Source organism: Xenopus laevis, chromosome 1S (genome assembly GCF_017654675.1).
Source record: "Xenopus laevis strain J_2021 chromosome 1S, Xenopus_laevis_v10.1, whole genome shotgun sequence".
Taxonomy (NCBI): domain Eukaryota; kingdom Metazoa; phylum Chordata; class Amphibia; order Anura; family Pipidae; genus Xenopus; species Xenopus laevis.
Window position 1 is genome coordinate 200629954 of NC_054372.1, and position 19585 is coordinate 200649538.

A 19585-nucleotide genomic window follows, 5' to 3' on the forward strand; every position below is an offset into this window, starting at 1 on the left:
AGTGAGTGTTGTTCTTAGATCTACCAGGCAGCTGTTATCTTGTGTTAGGGAGCTGCTATCTGGTTACCTTCCCATTGTTCTGTTGTTAGGCTGCTGGGGGAAGGGAGGGGGTGATATCAGTCCAACTTGCAGTACAGCAGTAAAGAGTGACTGAAGTTTATCAGAGCACAAGTCACATGACTGGGGGCAGCTGGGAAACTGACAATATGTCTGATTTCAAAATTAAATAAAAAAAAATCTGTTTGCTCTTTTTAAAAACGGATTTCAGTGCAGAATTCTGCTGGAGCAGCACTATTAACTGAAAATAAAACATGTTTTCCCATGACAGTATCCCTTTAAAGCAGTGATCCCTAACCAGTAGCTCGCGAGCAACATGTTGCTCTCCAACCACTTGGATGTTGCTCCCAGTGGCCTCAAAGCAGGAGCTTATTTTTGAATTCCAGGCTTGGAGGCAAGTTTTGGTTGTATAAAAAACAGGTGTACTGCCAAATAGAACCTCAATGTAGGTTGACAATCCAAATAGGGGCTACCAAATGGCCAATTACAGCACTCATGTGGCACCCCAAGAACATTTTTCATGCTAGTGTTGCTCCCCGACTCCTTTTACTTCTGAATGTTGCTCACAGGTTCAAAAGGTTGGGGATCCCTGCTTTAAAGGGTTCTGGGGGTTGTTTTTTTTATATCCCTGGTGTAGGGGAGCCATCTGCCAATAATGATCCAATCTCAGTCCTGGAAAATGACCTGTGATATTGCATTAAAAAATAACCCAAATAGGTTCTCTTTAGATCCGCTTGTTATCATGCTGTGATGTTTTATGATCATACGTGTGACAGACTCTATACTCCCCATCAACTAAGGCTGCTCTTGCTAAAACCCTAACTTTAAATAATAGCCCAAAAATGATATATACAATGGATACACAAAGCTAATTACTGCCTCCCTGCACTGGCTGCACCCACTAATTGGCATAACACTGATTAATGTACTAACGCAGTATAAGAAATAGTCTCACATTGGTATCACACAGCAACAACATGACTTGCCATTTGCACAATAAGGAGTAAACAGTGTGACTTTAACTACAAATGATATAATCCAGGATTTCCATTGGTCTTTTCATGTGTCACTTCTTTTATTGTTTCTGGCACTGATACTTGCCATTTTCACCAGAGAGGTAGAAACGGTATTTTAAACTGGAGTCTGACTTGGCAACATCCAACAGAACCAGCTTTTTCTCACAGATCCATCTATTGTTGAGATATTTTTTCACATATTGTTGTCTCCCGCTGCTGATTTTAACACAATTATCTCCCCAGCACCTGAAAATGAATATAGATGAGAAGATCAGTTGGGTTCTGAATGTGATAGAGAAGCACCTACATGTGCCACGGGGCAGACAAGAGAGGGGGAACCAGGCTGTGGCGCTGCCATTGTACTAAAGGAAATCAGGGACTTCAGTCAATGTCTATAGATCGAAGGAACAGAAATCTAGGGCATAATAGTCAGTATTGGGGTGTCATTTGTCCCAAATACATTATGGGGCACATTTACTAAGGGTCGAGGTGGTTTTTCAAATTTCAAAAACTTCGAATTTCGAAGTAATTTTTATACACTTCGACCATCGAATAGGCCAAATTCGACTTTGACTTCAATTCGAAGTGAAAAACTTCGAGTTCAAAAATCGAAGTACTGTCTCTTTAAAAAAAGTTTACACTTCGACACTACACCATCTTAAACCTGCCAAAGTCCTGTTTAGCCTATGGGGGAGAAGTCAAAGGATTTTTGGTAAAATCGGACGATCGTACGATTAAATTGTTCGAATCGAATGATTCGAACGGTTTAAACGTATGATTGTGCGATTTTAAAAATTCTTTGACTTTGAATGTCTAACTGCCCTATTCGATGGTCGAATTTTGATTTTTTTGTACTTCGAAATTCGACCCTTAGTAAATGTGCCCCTATGTATACAAAAAATATCCCTAGTACACAGAATGAATATCTCACATGGTCCATAATTATTTGTGGCCAAATACACAGATAAAAAAAAATATACAATATACTTATTTCTATTAAAGAAAAAAAACAAAATCAGTTTTGTGCACAAAATATCTCCATTCTTTAGACTTTAACAAGCAATCTGTCTCACAAATGTATGTGACAGACACACTTATGTGTAAAGTTACTTACAGAATGAGTTATATAAAAAATACACAATGGTGTAACTAACTAGTGCAAGCCAAGCTAGATTTGAATGACAAAATAGATGTTTGTGACAGAAACAACAAAAAGAAAACTCAGTTTCACAAAACAGTTAATATATACATTCTGTGAAATAAGACTGTCAGTCATGTCACTGAATCAATAAGAACAAAGCCTATTGCCCCATAACAAACACAATGAAAAGTTGCCAGCTTTTTTTTTTTTTTATCCCACCTATTATTATTTTGCAGCCTAAACGCATCATTATAATTGGTCTAATATTCCATTCCAAACAAACAGGTGGAGGATCAACAGTTACTTGGCCCTGATCCCCAGAACAAACAGCATCCTGGGTAATGATCAGTCTCACCTATTCCCTAACTCTGTTTGGCACTAACATCAGATCATAATCTTTCCCATCTGAAATCTCATGATGACACCACTGGAGTTACCTCTGCCCCTCCCCCAAGATAAACTCAAATAGATAAATTAGATTTTTACATTTGTTTTTTTTGTTTTTATTTTATTTTTTTAGGGTTAACCTCTCCAAGCCTTAATGAAAATCCACCTATGCCCCCACAGCTGAACTTAAAAGTCAGAGCAGATAAAGTCAGATGGAGTCTTTTGTTAATGCCTTTATATCCAACAGTCAATATACTTCAATGAACAAAACAAAAGTTTTTCTGTCCATATCAGCTTTTATCTTGGCGCATTCAATGGGGCACATTTACTTAGGTCTGATTTTTTGCTTTGGAAATCTTGGCCATACTTCACGCAAATATGTCAGACGTTATGTTGCTATGACTGTGACTATTCATTACAATGCGTATATTCGTATCAGCAAACAAACACTGGCGTTTATTCACTAGCGAAAATTTGTCAGTGCGAAAGTTTATTAGTGAATTTTCTCTAGCGCACTTTCTTCCAATTAAATCTTCATTTTAAATATGGCGAGTACATATAGGCTTTTTCTGCTAGTGAATTGTACTCTGCGCCTTTTAGTAAATTGGTGAATTCGATGAATTCGATGCCATTGGCGATTTTTTTGCCCAAAAATCATAATTCACTCTTAGAAAATGTGCTCCAATGTCGTGTCAGATGCAAATCAGTCGAGTTATATTTTGAAGAAATTGTTGTATTTGTTATACTCAAGCTTATGATAATCTTTGCCACAGTATAAACCGCCCGTAAGGGCTTTAAGAGACAAAAGTTTGTGAAGTTTTCCTTTCATTTCTGATTATAACAAATAGGATCCCAAAGTGAAACAAATCAGACAGTGTAAAGATAAATGTAGAACAAATATGCCCAAACCTTACTCTGGAAATTCATTTGAATTTTTCCATGTAAATCTGTTGTTCCAAACAATTTCATTCCCAACCCAGTAGTCTCCCTCTTTGCTGGATAAGAACTCCTGAAAAATAACATACAAATATCAAAATTAAGGTTAATAGATGTTACCAATACTTGGAGTAAGGTTCTTAGTGGGGTCCCTCAGGGCTCAGTATTGGGGCCACTTTTATTTAACTTGTTCATTAATGACTTAGGGGAGGGTATTGTAAGTAATGTATCAGTGTTTGCAGATGACACAAAACTATCAGCCCAATTAATTCCATCCAGGATGTGACACTTGCAACAGGATCTTGACTAACTGGCAATCTGGGCAGCTAAGTGGCAAATGAGATTCAATGTTGATAAATGTAAAGTCCTGCACCTGGGATGTAACAATATCCACTTATAATACACAAAAGCCATGAATATCTTGTAAATTATATCCTTATAAACGGTGAGTTCTGATGTCATCAGTTATAAACGGTGAGTTCTGATGTCATTTCTGTCACATGACTCACTGAAATGTGTGTATTATAATAAATAAAGTACCCCCAGTTGTAAAATATGAGGATATTAGAAGTTACCTTGGAGTTCCATGACCTGTATAAAAACACTCGGCCTTCGGCCTCGTGTTTTTATATGGTCATGAAACTCCTCGGTAACTTATAATATCCTTATATTTTACAATAGGGGGTACTTTATTCACTATATACCCTTAATGGGACTGCACTAGGCAAATCCATAATGGAGACGGAGCTTGGAGTCCTTGTAGATAATAAACTTGTCTGTAGCAAGTAATGCCAGTCAGCAGCATCAAGGGCAAATAAGCTCTTGACTTGTATTAAATGGGGCAGAGAGTCACGGGAGGAGGGGGTCCCACTGTATAGAGCACTGGTAAGGCCCCATCTAGAATATGCCCTACAGTTTTGTCTCCATCACTCAAACAGGACATTATTGTATTAGAGAGGGGACAGAGAAGGGCAACTAAGCTGGTAAAGGGAAAATCTTAGCTATGAGGAAAGACTGGCCAAATTGGGGATGTTCACTCTGGAGAAGAGGCGCTTAAGGGGTGATATGATAACTATGTATAAATATATAAGGGGATCATATAATAATCTCTCTAATGATTTATTTACCAGTAGGTCTTTCCAGCTGACACAAGATCACCCATTCCGATTAGAAGAAAAGAGGTTCCAGCTAAATATTGGGAAGGGGTTTGTTACAGTGAGAGCTGTGAAGATGTGGAATTGTCTCCCTGAATCAGTGGTACAGGCTGATACATTAGATAGGTACAAGGAAGGGTCGGATGCTTTATTCACCAGTAGCTCCTCCCAGCAGACAGGAGGGAGCCAATGAGATTAGAGGAGGGAAAGGGGTGTTACAGGGAGAGCTGGGAAGTGAATCAGTGGTACAGGCTGATACATTAGATAGGTACAAGGAAGGGTCGGATGCTTTATTCACCAGTAGCTCCTCCCAGCAGACAGGAGGCAGCCAATGAGATTAGAGGAGGGAAAGGGGTGTTACAGGGAGAGCTGGGAAGTGAATCAGGGGTACAGGCTGATACATTAGATAGGTACAAGGAAGGGTCGGATGCTTTATTCACCAGTAGCTCCTCCCAGCAGACAGGAGGGAGCCAATGAGATTAGAGGAGGGAAAGGGGTGTTACAGGGAGAGCTGGGAAGTGAACCAGGGGTACAGGCTGATACATTAGATAGGTATAAGAAGGGGTTGGATGGTGTTTAGCAAATGAGGGAATACAGGGATATGGGAGAGAGCTCATAGTACAAGTTGATCCAGGGACTGGTCCCATTGCCATTTTGGAGTCAGGAAGGAATTTTTCCCCCTCTGAGGCAAATTGGAGAGACTTCAGATGGGTTTTTTGCCTTCCTCTGGATCAACTGACAGTTAGGTAGGTTAAAAAAAGTTCAAAGGCTGAACTTGATGGACGTGTGTCTTTTTTCAACCTTACTTACTATGTTACAATGTTAACTGCCACTGCTACTGGGAAACTGATTTGTAGGGGGTTGAACTCTAGACAAAGGAGCCTAAACCATAAAAAACACATATCTGCTTCTAGGTAATAGCAGTAAGTAGCCCAGGCAGGTAAGTTAGCAGGAAAGTAGGTGTTTGCCCTCTTTTAGTTTTTATATTGGTTATTGGTGGTTTTTGTATGTTCTCCTGAAACTTTAATGTATACACTCATTTATTGTACAATGCTGCAAAATATGTTGGTGTATTATTATTATTATTATTAATAATAATAATAATAATAAAGATAATAATAATAATAATACATGAGATGAGCTGAATGGGTAGTGACTGTTGGCATGGAGAGTAGTAGTAACATGTTGCTAAATTTCAATGTTGACTGAATTCCATTGGTTGTTTGGCTGTATCTGTGACCTCTCATGGGCATAAAGTAGAGGTACGACAAGCCCAGTTTGCGCCAACTAGGTTTCCTTCCCCTTTAATGGTACCCACACTGGATTTCATTTAGCCGTGGGCACTTTGTTTCTGTGGCCAAACAACTGCATTGGGATAGTGGTACCAAAACGAATTTGTAAATACCTGCAGTTCATTGTCATTGTCTCTGAGGATCAGGAGAGTTGACATTTCCTTCTGACAGTTTAATTTGCTCGTCTCCCAATTTTCTTTCTTTTCAGAGAAGAACAAACATCTCATTCCAAAGCGAATCCATTGTGAGGGGCAATACGCTGTAAGACACAGAAATATCAGTGAACTTTCCTAGAATGAGTTTGAATCTTTACCAATTATACCAGCAGATTATTATTTAGTACAACAATAAAACAGGCTGAGATTTCCAATAAGCCACTTGTTGTTTCTCATCTCATTTGATAATCCCATCAACGCTGCTTATCCCTCCTTGCACTGGGGGGCTGAGAGGTACCAAATAAATATTTCATGTAGGGGGTGCGGATTTTGTCCTTTTATTCTTCATAAGTAGTGATGAGCGAATCCTCATTCACAAAACTCATTGAACGAGCGACAAATTATTACACACATTATTATTACATTTTTTCTCACTACAAATGCATTAAAGTCAGTGTGCGTTTTTTCTTATGTCGACAATTTCACTGTACAATATAAAATGTCATTCCTGAAGCAGCAAGTGTATTTAGTTGTAATATTGGTGTGTAGGTGCATCTCAGCTCATTTTGCCTGGTCATGTGATTTCAGAAAGAGCCTGCACTTTAGGATGGAAATGCTTTCTGGCAGGCTGTTGTTTCTCCTACTCAATGTAACTGAATGGGTCTCAGTGGGACCTGGATTTTACTATTGAGTGCTGTTCTTAGATCTACCAGGCAGCTGTTATCTTGTGTTAGGGAGCTGCTATCTGGTTACCTTCCCATTGTTCTTTTGTTTGGCTGCTGTGGGGGAAAGGGAGGGGGTGATATCAGTCCAACTTGCAGTACAGCAGTAAAGACTGATTGAAGTTTATCAGAGCACAAGTCACATGACTGGGGGCAGCTGGGAAACTGACAATATGTCCAACCCCATGTCAGATTTCAAAATTGAATATAAAAAATTCTGTTTGATCTTTTGAGAAATGGATTTCAGTGCAGAATTCTGCTGGAATTCCACTATTAAGTGATGTTTTTTAAAAAAGCATGTTTTCCCATGACAGTATCCCTTTAAAGATTAACATTGAAGTGACATCACCCCCTTCCTCCAAGCCAAAAACCACACTCATGTATGTATCACTGGGTGTACCTACCTGTGACATGTACATAGGTGAGCTTTGTTTTTGGCTTATATGTTTTTTATTTTACCAATTACACAATAATTCCCCTGACCCATTGGTCACTTACTATCTCCTTTTGCAGGGGCCCCATGCAGAGGAACTTTCAGCCCCCCTCCAAGGAACGTTCTGTGCATAAGTTAACTCCTAGGTGCTGAATTAAATGATTTAACCTGACTGACATTCAGTTAAGAGAGACACTCCTAATAAAGATGATTTAGACTGACTAAACTTCTGGTAGAATAAGACGTAATGATCCTATGTAGGAACAGGTAACAGGAGAAGTCATCAAGGAAGTCCCTGTGGTCCACACAATATATCCCTACCTATGTCCAGTATTATGTCAATGGCCTTAAAAATGTGGATGACCACACCCACATTTTGTGGCCACACCCCCTAATTACCATGCTCGTTTTACAAAATTTGTCAGCTTATGGAAGTTTGAAGATAAAGATGATGAGAACTCCGTATCCACTCGTAGATTAAAAGTAATGAACTTTATTTCATCTTGTTAAAACCATCAAATATCCTGACGCGTTTCATATCAAACGATACCTAGTGATAGGCAATGCACTCGAATTTAAATTCATTACCGGACATGACATCATTAATTACAATGTTACAAACTGGGTAATTAACCCCAATGCTACTAGCCATGAGTCCTAACAAGCGAAATTCGCTAAATGACATACACATTGTTCATTTAATTACATTTAAAAATGGGAATTCTAAAATTCATTCACACACATATATATATATATATATATAACAAGGCAGTTTGGCTTAACCATTTTTATACATAATAAAGACCTTCATAAGTTATGTTCTCTTTAGTATAAAACTAGGGATGCACTGAATCCACTATTTTGGATTCGGGCGAACCCCCGAATCCTTGGCGAAGGATTCAGCCGAATACCGAACCGAATCCGAACCCTAATTTGCATATGTAAATTAGGGGTGGGAAGGGGAAAACATTTTTAACTTCCTTGTTTTGTGACAAAAAGTCACCCAATTTCCCTCTCCGCCCCTAATTTGCATATGTAAATTAGGGTTCAGATTCGGTTCGGCCAGGCAGAAGGATTCGGCCGAATCCGAATCCTGCTGAAAAAGGCCGAATCCTGGTCGAATCCCGAACCTAAACCTGGATTCGGTGCATCCCTATATAAAACCAATCTTGCTTTGGGATAAGAATAATTCAGGATGAGGATTTAATTTGTTGTAAATATAAATATATCAAGACAAGGCATCAGTATCTCTCCTGCGCTTCATTATGGTGAATAAAGTCACGGTCAGTGAGACCAGATGTAAGTCATGTGACATTATGTAGAATATGTTTAATTATTAGATCGTTCATTTTCTACTCATTTTCATTAAATAAATAAATATATAATTAAACCAATGACAACTCTCCACCAACGTGTGAGATAAAATGTAATTGATGAATATATAAAACTGAATTGTACACACATTAGAGCCAACCCACATGTTCATTTTGACTTAAATGGTAGGAGGACAAGGGGATAGGGAAGGGGCAAAAAGAATGTGGATGAAATAAAGTTCATTACTTTTAATCTACGAGTGGATACAAAGTGCTCGTTATCTTTATCTTCTGATTACAGCTCATCTCTAGCTACGGGTTTGGGGTGATGCACCCGAGCCATTCGTCTTATCTGGTGAGTCCCCTCTGTTACACAACGTTTGTAAACCCAAGTGCGTTTGGACACCCGGGTCATCATGAAATCCAGGTGAGCGATTGATATTAGATGCCAAGTGCTGTAGAATGAACCACTTTGTTAGACTTAATACTGTGTAGCAAGGCTTTATTTAGAGACAGAGTGCATTAGCAGCAGTCCCTTATTAAAAGGAACCAAATTGAGCATGTTCTATATTATTTTATATTATTTTGAGGTTATGAAAGTTTGAACATATTTCTGTTTTTTTCCCCAGTGATTACAGTTTTGCTAATGAAGGTGAACTGCCCTTTAAACTGTGAGTCTAAATTCTCCCAAGAGACCTGTTTATCTAAATTGTTACAATTACTTATTTGCTTATCTCAAAATTGTTACAAAAGCCAATTAAGTTAGAAACTTTGTATCTTTTTCTGGCTGTTCAGTGCGAAGAAAGTCTGGACTTTTTAATACAAATTCGGGACTGCGGGTTGAGCTGTGAAAAGCAGGACTGTCCCACTGAAAACGGGACAGTTGGGAGTTAGACAGTTAGAGAGGACTGGTGCGTCGCATGCGTGGCGTGTCAGCATTCGATTGGGTGACACATGTTATTTTAGGTCCCCTCAGATCCTGGCAGCATTGGTGGGGCCCCTCAGGACTCGGGCCCCCCTGAATTGCAGGGTTTGCGGGGACCTTATTTATGCCACTGTCACTGGGGCCACTAACAGTGAGTATCATGGGATGGTGGAAGCCCTGATTCATATACAGAATTGCTGGGAACAGTAAGGGCTGTACAGTTTTGTGGCAAATGTTTCAGTTTCACCAGTAGCACATTGTCTAGAATTTTGTCACACAATCTAATTCATTGTCATTTCTTGTTGTGTCAAGAAATAAAACAGATGTTAGAATTCCACCCTATTTCCTTTACAGTTTGTCAGTGGATGTGGCCACTCTTTGCTTTGAGGAACAGGTGAATCACAGTGGGAAGGGGGGTAAAGTATATGCTGGAGTTATTGTGCCATGAAAAGCTTTGGGTTTCTGTGCGGTGAAATGATGGGGCCCTTGTGCCAAGAACATTGTCACTATACCATGAAATACTGGGGCCACAGAGAGAGGCGCAGGACTATCCCATGTTGGGGCTGGTGCAGTAACTTAACCCTTTATGTCTTATTCTGGAAGTCACTGTAAATGTGCAGACAGTAGAAATCATGAATGGAACTTTATCTCATGAGTTACATGTGGTCTTTACTTTAGCTGTGGCCGTCCAAATTTGCTGTGGTCTAGTAAATGCATGGCAAGACGAATCATTACTCCACATTCCAACCGTAAAAGGGATACTGTCATGGGAAATTTTTTTTTTTTTTCAAAATGAATCAGTTAATAGTGCTGATCCAGCAGAATTCTGCACTGAAATCCATTTCTCAAAAGAGCAAACAGATTTTTTTATATTCAATTTTGAAATCTGACATTGGGCTAGACATATTGTCAGTTTCCCAGCTGCCCCCGGTCATGTGACTTGTGCTCTGATAAACTTCAGTCACTCTTTACTGCTGTACTGCAAGTTGGAGTGATATCACCCCCTCCCTTTCCCCCCAGCAGCCAAACAAAAGAACAAAGGGAAGGTAACCAGATAGCAGCTCCCTAACACAAGATAACAGCTGCCTGGTAGATCTAAGAACAGCACTCAATAGTAAAAACCCATGTCCCACTGAGACACATTCAGTTACATTGAGAAGGAAAAACAGCAGCCTGCCAGAAAGCATTTCTCTCCTAAAGTGCAGGCACAAGTCACATAACCAGGGGCAGCTGGGAAATTGACTAAATGTCTAGCCCCATGTCAGATTTCAAAATTGAATATAAAAAAATCAGTTTGTTCTTTTGAGAAATGGATTTCTGCTGGAGTAGCACTATTAACTGATGTGTTTTGAAAAAAACATGTTTTCCCATGACAGTATCCCTTTAAACCTTTGAGTCACCATTTACTCAGGGTACTAAACTGCAGCTGTTGTTTAATAATAACAAATAGGAATTCCACTCAAGTATAAAGAGCTCTATCTAACCTTTTGTAGGTAGAGTACTAGACAGTGAAAAAACCTATTGCCGCAGGTCAGACAAGATCCAAAATTTCAATGTAAACTGTAGCACACCCCAACTTCAGAATCAGTACGTTAAAGGTGCTTTAATGGCTCCAGTAGTAGATACATACAAGGCAACATTTCGGAAATGCTCCACCTTGAGCTGTAGGTCTGGGGAATGTCACCCAGACCCCATGTAATACTGATGAGATTATAAACATAGTGGTCTTACATTGGGAAGTTCTTTATTTTTCACTTGTGCTACAATGTACTTTGAAACTTTAAACAGACAGCAATTGGCCAAATCCAAACCTTACAGAAAGTGTGAATTACGATTAATTCAGTACCCCGAGATACAAATAAAACCTACCCATATTGGCATTTTGGAGCTGCATTTCTGTTTCCTTGAGGTTCTTTTCCGTTTTTTCTTTTTCCTCCATTGTTTTGTGATACAGTTCTTGTATCCGGAGCAAGTTCTCTCTGGTATCCTTTTGGGTTCCATTACAGAACTGCAGGGATCTATTCAGGTTCTTCAGCTCCTGCACCAGTTGCTTGAACTCAGTTTGTAAGTTGGAGAGTCGCATGTGGGTGAGTGTTAGTTTCTCCTCCTTACTCTGAATTTCCCAGGAGAGGCTGCTGTTCAGTTCCATGTGAGATGTGGATAATTCCTCTAACTCTCTGGAGACCTGAAGATCTGGAGAAGACAAGTAGAGCTGAAAGCCCCATAGGCTGAAGCCACCACAATCCATTTGCTTTAGGGGAATCAGCCGCACTCCCACTAACCCTCCCTACACTATTGACACTGTCATCTCTACATGTGGGGTCATCAAAACAATAGGGTTAATTTATAAAGACTGGGGAATTGAATGCTCAGGACCTGGGGTTTTCCAGATAACGGATCTTTCAGTAATTTGGATCTTCATACATTAAGGGGGCTGATTCACTAAGGGTCGAATATCGAGGGTTAATTAACCCTCGATATTCGACTAGGAATTAAAATCCTTCGACTTCGAATATCGAAGTCGAAGGATTTAGCGCAAATAATGCGATCGTACGATCGAAGGATTATTCCTTCGATCGAACGATTAAATCCTTCGAATCGAACAATTCGAAGGATTTAAATCCAACGATCGAAGGAATATCCTTCGATCAAAAAAACTTAGGAAAGCCTATGAGGACCTTCCCCATAGGCTAACATTGACTTCGGTAGCTTTTAGATGGCGAACTAGGGGGTCGAAGTTTTTTTTAAAGAGACAGTACTTCGACTATCGAATGGTCGAATAGTCGAACGATTTTTAGTTCGAATCCTTCGATTCAAAGTCGTAGTCGAAGGTCGAAGTAGCCCATTCGATGGTCAAAGTAGCCCAAAAAATACTTCGAAATTCGAAGTTTTTTCACTTCGAATCCTTCACTCGAATTTAGTGAATCGGCCCCTAAGTCTACTAGAAAATCATCTAAACATTAAATAAAGCCAATAGGCTGGTTTTGCTTCCAATAAGGATTAATTATATCCTTATATTAAGCTACTGTTTTATTATTACACAGAAATTTTAAAAATGTGGATTATTTCGATAAAATGAAGCCTATGGGTGATGGCCTTTCCGTAATTCTGAGCTTTCTGGATAATGGATCCTATACCTGTATATTTTTGTGGTTGAAATATTCACATTTTTGTTCCGCTGTGTTTGGGCTTAGAATTTATACTGCTGTCTGGTTCCACACAAACTAAATAATGCTGACCAACTGAATAGTTGCTTAGAATAGGTCCATAAATAATATGCTAAAAATTATTTAGAAGCTGAACTTTCCCTGTAATGTAGAACTTGATATAATCTTCACATTTTTACATATACGCGTATTAAAAGAAAGGGTTAAAAAGAACCTCACTGTTAAAAATTGTTTAACTTCCTTGTTTGTGTAATGAAAAGTCACATGAGCTATTTGATTCGAATTCAATTCGGACATGCTCTTGGATTTAGCTGAATCCAAATCCTGCTGAAAAAGGCACAATCCTGGCTGAATCCTGAACGGAATCCTGAACTGAATCCTGAATTCAGTGTATTGCTAAAACCTAGAGATGAAGATTTTTTCGATATGAGCTGTGTGTCGAGTATAAATCTTTGTTTCATTTTATTTTTAATGTACAGGTATGGGATCCATTATCAGGAAACCCGTTATCCAGAATGTTCCAAATTATGGAAAGGCCGTCTCCCATAGACTCCATTATAATCAAATAATCCAAATAATTAAAACTGATTTCCTTTTTCTGTGTAATAATAAAACAGTCGCTTGTACTTGATCCCAACTAAGATATAATTAATCCTTATTGAGGCAAAACCAGCCTATTGGCTTTATTTCATGTTTATATGATTTTCTAGTAGACTTAAGGTATGAAGATCCGAATTACAGAAAGATCCATTATCTGGAAAACCCCAGGTCCCGAGCATTCTGGATAACAGGTCCCTTACCTGTATTCTGTAATTAGTTTTTCCTGATTATAATCAGAGAAGGAGAAGACAGAGGAGTAAAACATATATTGCCTAATGAGTAAATATAATCTGTATGCCATGTTGTCTGTATAAATTCTTGTTTTTTTCTTATTATTTATGCAAATATATATGAAATTGTAACAGATTCTGAAATTGTAACAGATAAATAAAACGTATAAATTGGACATGGATATGATGTATCCTTACATTAAGGGGCATATTTATCACGGATCGAATTTCGAATTGAAAAAACTTCAAAATTTGAATTCAAAAAGACCAACCGAAATTAAGTTGAAGGGTTTTTTTTTTGGGTCGAATATGTCTGTTTTAGATTGAATAGGTCTGCGTTCGATCGAATTTGATTCAAAGTTTTTCCCAAAAAAAACTTTGATTGACCAATTGACTCCAAATAGATTCTAGAAGGTCCCCCATCGGCTAAAACAGCAATTCAGCAGGTTTTAGATGACACATTTTTAAAGAGACAGTACATGATAAATTTGGAATTGAATTTGGACTATTCCCTAGTAGAAGTACACAAAAAATAGCTCGAAATTCTAATTTTTTTCATTAAAAAATTCACTTTGACCTTTTATTAAATCTGCCCCTAGGTGGTGCTGCTTTGGGGTGAGATAAAAGGAGGTTACATGCACTTTATTGTGTTCTTGATGTCAAATAAAGGTTTTTTAGCTTTTAATGTAGCTCTACCATAAACATTTTTGTATGATCTTGCCATCCAAGCTTGATATACATATGAAATGAGTGTCACATTGGCTTATTTCTGTCTCTTTATTAGAGGGATACTGCAGAGGGAAAACATGTTTTTTTTTCAAAACACATTAAAATTCTACACTGAGATCTGCTTTTCAAAAGAGCAAACTTTTTTTAAAATTTTTTGAAAATTTTGAAATCTGACATGGGGCTAGACATATTGTCAGTTTCCCAGCTGCCCCCAGTCATGTGACTTGTGCTCTGATAAACTTCAGTCACTCTTTACTGCTGTACTGCAAGTTGGACTGATATCACCCCCTCCCTTCCCCCCCCCAGCAGCCAAACAACAGAACAATAGGAAGGTAACCAGATAGCAGCTCCCTAACACAAGATAACAGCTGCCTGGTAGATTTAAGAACAACACTCAATAGTAAAATCCAGGTCCCACTGAGACACATTCAGTTACATTGAGTAGGAGAAACAACAGGCTGCCAGAAAGCAGTTCCATCCTAAAGTGCAGGCTCTTTCTGAAATCACATGACCAGGCAAAATGACCTGAGATGCACCTACACACCAATATTACAACTAAATACACTTGCTGCTTCAGGAATGACATTTTATATTGTACAGTGAATTATTTGCAGTGTAAATAGTGTCATTTAGAAATAAAAACTACACCATAAAACTCATGTCAGAATCCCTTTATTTGGCCAATGACGTTCAGAACTCACATTTGATGACAATTCCAACCAAAGCAGAGAAAGATCCGAGGCAGAGGAGGAGGAGCAGGAGTAGGAATTTATACTCTTGTTTCTGGAGTCCTGTGCATGAAATTGAGAGAAATAATTAATACTAATCATGGTTATTGCAATTATGACAACACTGAGATCCCTTTCCTCTAGTAGCTATACTAACTATTACAAGGGACACTCTCGTTTACCCAGCAGCCAATAGTGATCTGTAACTTGTACCTGGGGTAATATTAATCTCTTTCTTTATTGTCCTTCTCTTCCAGGGCAGTTAGAAGACATTGTCATTGTTCTAAAGGCTAAAGTGTAAAGTAGTTCAGAGATGAGGAAAACTGACACTGTCCTTTTAACTTTGGGACTCGTATGTTTTGATGAGAAGAACAAAAGATTGGCACCGTAGCATCTAAATGGGTTGCTAATCGGCCCATATACTACTGGGAGTAGGGATTACATAGAGCAGTTGTCTCACACGAGTGGTTTATATATTCCCTACCAGACTGCTGAATAATGAACTTTCAGGACTATCATTTCTCACTAGTTTCATTGTCTGTGTCCATAAATCAGTAACCACAATATTTAACATTTTACCTCCAGGGGGTTGAGCTCGGCCTCTGTTGTCTGGGGCTGAAGTTTCCACTTTCATTACTGGGACATTTAGACTTTTTACATTCTCATATGTGGCCCCTGGATCCTCCTCTTCATCACTTTTGAAGACTTTTAAAGTAAGAGATGAATAAATATTATTTACAGGAATGTTGGATTTATGTTGGATACAATACTTATCTATTTGGCTAATATTCAGGTGAGTGTAACCCACTCTCAGGTATGGCCCACAATTATACCAATGGGAATAATCCTGCACCCCTGAAATCACACTGAATAAACACTGATAGGATGTAGCCTAAACCAATGGTTATTATTCCAAAGTCAGGTAACATTTCAGCAATAACAACTAATATAACATTTGTTGAAAGGGATATGCCTTAAAGGAGAACAAAGTCTGTTAGAACTTTGGGTGCCAAATGTTAAACACCCCCAAGTGATTGTATTGACTTACCTGAAAACCCGGGCTGGTGCTCCTATCAGCACAAAACTGCACTGGCCTGGGGTTATACCAGTGAGCACCATTCACTAGCGTAGCTCATTTTCGTTAATTCGCTGATTCGCTAACGGACGCTGGCGTAAATTCGCTAGTGTTACTTCGCACCCTTACGCCTGGCGAATTTGCGCAGTGGACGTAACTACGCAAATTCACGAATTTTTCTGAACGCTACCTTTTACGCCAGACTTCCTTCACCACCTCAGACCAGGCGAAGCGCAATACAGTTGATAGGGATTGCTTCAAAAAAAGTTTTTGGCGTTTTTTCTTTTTTTATGGGTGATAGGCTGAAAAAGATCAAAAAACATTTCCTGACTCATGGCACCTTAACTATACAGTGGGCACATGTGTAGGGCAAAATAAACATTTTATTTGCTGTTTTGAAGGTTTCCCAGGCTTGTGTAGTAATGATACATATTCCTCCATTGTAACTTCATTTGGCGCCGTATGCAAATTAACCATCGCTATCGTAACTTCGCTTTGCCTGGCGAATTAACGATAGTGCAACTTCACAACCTTTTGTTTCCCCTGAGCGCAACTTCGGATTTTATTGAATTTGCGTAGTGCTGGCGAAAATACGCCTGGCGAAGTGCGGCGAAGCGGATGCTGGCGCAACTACAAATCTTAGTGAATTTGCCCCATAGTAGGGTGCTATATAGAGATCAGGGGCTATTTGTTGCACATACTGATATATTTGGATAAGATTCATTTGGATAATGATGTTGCATATTCTCATATTCCCAAACACCATTTGAAATGTATTTTCATAACAGTGTAATGAGTGGAAAAACAAATCTTTCCAAGAATATTATAGAAGAATATGAGCAGATAGAGTCCAAGCAGAATCTTCACATCTATGTTATCATTCCTCCCACCAATGAGTAACACAGAGCATTACACAAGGGACGACAAATACCCCATTAATGGAGGGGTTACATAATGTCTGCCATTAGGATAACTCTGCTACAACACAAGAAACAGATCCACATTGACAGTGATTTGTCACTTCTATAATCATTGGAATTAAGGATTTATTTTGGCAACTTCTCGTCCCACACCAATGGCCCAATCTGTTCCCTTTGCCAAAGATTGAGAGTTCCAAAGGGGCAAGTTCTGGTATCAGCGCAATTACCACAATATAAAATATAATGCAAACTCTACCATACTTGTATAATTAATTCCTCTGAAGCTGCTGGGGCTGTTGGTAGGTAGATAGGCCCCATACTAATACATTAGCAGGTTACAACTCTAAGGGATCCAAGTTCTTTCCCAATAGGTGATTGGTCCTGCCAACAAGACAAATGGCTCTGATCCAACCCGGCCACTCCCCAATATTATTCAATAACTCTACTCATAAACCACCCATGTCCTCCTCCAACCCCTATCATGGAATTGCTGGATGATATAATATTAAGTACAGGGCCTGCTATACACATACATATAAGAGGAACACTTACCTTCTCTCATGTGTACTTGGGTATAATTAACCTTTTCATGCAAAAGCATTCAGTTACTAATGACTTTCAGACCCTCCCCCAGTGTTCTCAAGTCACCCCATTGGCCCAATAGTTCATGCCTCATTAATTTGATTCCCAACTACACTAAGTATGTGGCGGGATATCAGGAAGGTTGTTGCTAAATAGGGAACAATGGATTTCCCGTTCAAGTCTGAAACTGCAAACTGTGCCAATTTCACGTTCATCGAAATGAGGGAAAATAAGTATTTACTCATCCCCATTAGTATTTCCATAGGAGAATATGACAAATGATGGTTTAGTGGCCCTTTAGTTCATAATATGAGATTTAGCTGCTACTTTATCTGCTGATATTTGGGGCCCTATCAGCTGTTACAGTAACAGTTACTCCCATTCCCCAGTTATGCAGTGAGTATCTATGGGAAGTGTTTCATTCTCACACCCCCGCGCCTGGGATTTCTGTGTATTGTGGAGGTGGCAGGAGCCAGCCGATTGGTCGGCACTAACCCCGGGTTCATAAAGGGGGTTTCTTACTTATTCCATTCACTCACCCCCCCCTCACACAGTCACATGTAGATTTCATTTCTGGAATATATATAATATATCATATAATAATACTTATATAATTACAACCCAGAGACACTGCAGCTGCTGAAAGTTCTTATACGGGTGTTTCAAATTGCACTTTATATAATGCAGGAGTGGTCTGAGACAATTTGCAATTGGTCTTATTTTTGTGTGTAACAGCTGTGTGACAGCCCCACATGTACATAACAAGACAGACGCAAGAACGTATCATCTGTGGCACCCCCACACTGGTACTTCTGGGTCCTCTCCAGTCTATTATCTGCAGTATCCCCCCCCCTCTATCAGCCCCCCAGTAACTGTCACCCCCCCCCCCAGCATCTATCAGCCCCTCACCTGATTCCTTCAGGGATGAGTTGACAAACTGCAGGTCAGCGTAAGTGACGGCTTCATTCATTCCTGAGCAGTGAGTGTGAGTGTCAGCTCCTAGTGATGTGAGTGTGTTACACTGAGTGATGTGAGTGTGTTACACTGAGTGATGTGAGTGTCAGCTCCTAGTAATGTGAATGTCAGCTCCTAGTGATGTGAATGTCAGCTCCTAGTGATGTGAGTGTGAGTGTCAGCTCCTAGTGATGTGAGTGTCAGCTCCTAGTGATGTGAGTGTCAGCTCCTAGTGATGTGAGTGTCAGCTCCTAGTGATGTGAGTGTCAGCTCCTAGTAATGTGAATGTCAGCTCCTAGTGATGTGAATGTCAGCTCCTAGTGATGTGAGTGTGAGTGTCAGCTCCTAGTGATGTGAGTGTCAGCTCCTAGTGATGTGAGTGTCAGCTCCTAGTGATGTGAGTGTCAGCTCCTAGTGATGTGAGTGTCAGCTCCTAGTGATGTGAGTGTCAGCTCCTAGTGATGTGAGTGTGTTACACATAAGAGAAGAGGAAGGAATTAATTAAGTCATGTGATGTTCAGAGAAAGAGGAAACCCCTGACAGATGGAGTCAGTGAGGCAGAACCCCCCACCCCCCAAAACAACTCACTCGTAACATTGTGACTAATCATCATCATTATTTATATAGCGCCGACAAGATACGCAGTGCTTTACCTTAGTTATAACAAACAAGGAATAAATGGTGGATAACAAACAAGGGTTACAGATACAATAGGATTAGAGGGGTCTACAGATTGAAGTTTACAAACTAAAGGTTAGGGTACAATTGAGACTTAAGGATTTTAGAAACAATTTTGTGATTTATGATACAGCAATGATTAATTAAGGTACATCGAATAGGCCTCTTTAAACAGGTGAGTCTTTAAGGAGCGCTTGAAAGTTTGGAAAGAAGGAGAAAGTCTGAGCTTGTGGCAGAGAGTTCCAGAGAAAAGCAGAAGCCTGAGAGAAGTCTTGTAGATGAGAATGGGCAGAAGTGATGAGAGAGAAGTTTTGTAGATCAGAATGGGTAGAAGTATAGAGAGAAGTCTTGTAGGTGAGAATGGGCAGAAGTGATCAGAGGAGAAGTGAGG

General features: G+C 39.4%; 1 protein-coding gene across 2 annotated transcripts; it reads right to left on the minus strand.

The window, feature by feature from the left end:
- Positions 1–611: 611 nt before the first annotated feature.
- LOC108705002 (B-cell differentiation antigen CD72) lies at positions 612–19051 on the minus strand. Of its 2 annotated transcripts, none has more exons than XM_041580712.1 (7): positions 18472–19049; positions 15565–15690; positions 14959–15048; positions 11401–11724; positions 6097–6242; positions 3516–3610; positions 612–1319 (listed from the first exon to the last, which is right to left on the minus strand). In XM_041580712.1, exons 1-7 carry the CDS (start codon positions 18530–18532, stop codon positions 1133–1135), a joined length of 1029 nt encoding a protein of 342 aa, XP_041436646.1. In that variant the 5' UTR covers positions 18533–19049; the 3' UTR covers positions 612–1132. The 2 variants fall into 2 exon arrangements, with proteins under 2 accessions (XP_041436646.1, XP_041436647.1); XM_041580713.1 differs by having other exon boundaries at positions 1234–1319; positions 3511–3610; positions 18472–19051.
- Positions 19052–19585: the final 534 nt, after the last annotated feature.

Bases quoted from the DNA above. Each gene is read 5' to 3' on its own strand.
- LOC108705002 (XM_041580712.1), bottom strand. From the start codon at position 18,532: ATGAATGAAGCCGTCACTTACGCTGACCTGCAGTTTGTCAACTCATCC. The intron at 15,049-15,564 runs GTAAAATGTTAA...TTTCATGCACAG, and splicing joins CCGAGCTCAACCCCCTGGAG to GACTCCAGAAACAAGAGTAT. The intron at 1,320-3,515 runs GTAAGGTTTGGG...ATTCATTTTCAG, and splicing joins AATTCAAATGAATTTCCAGA to GTGCTGGGGAGATAATTGTG.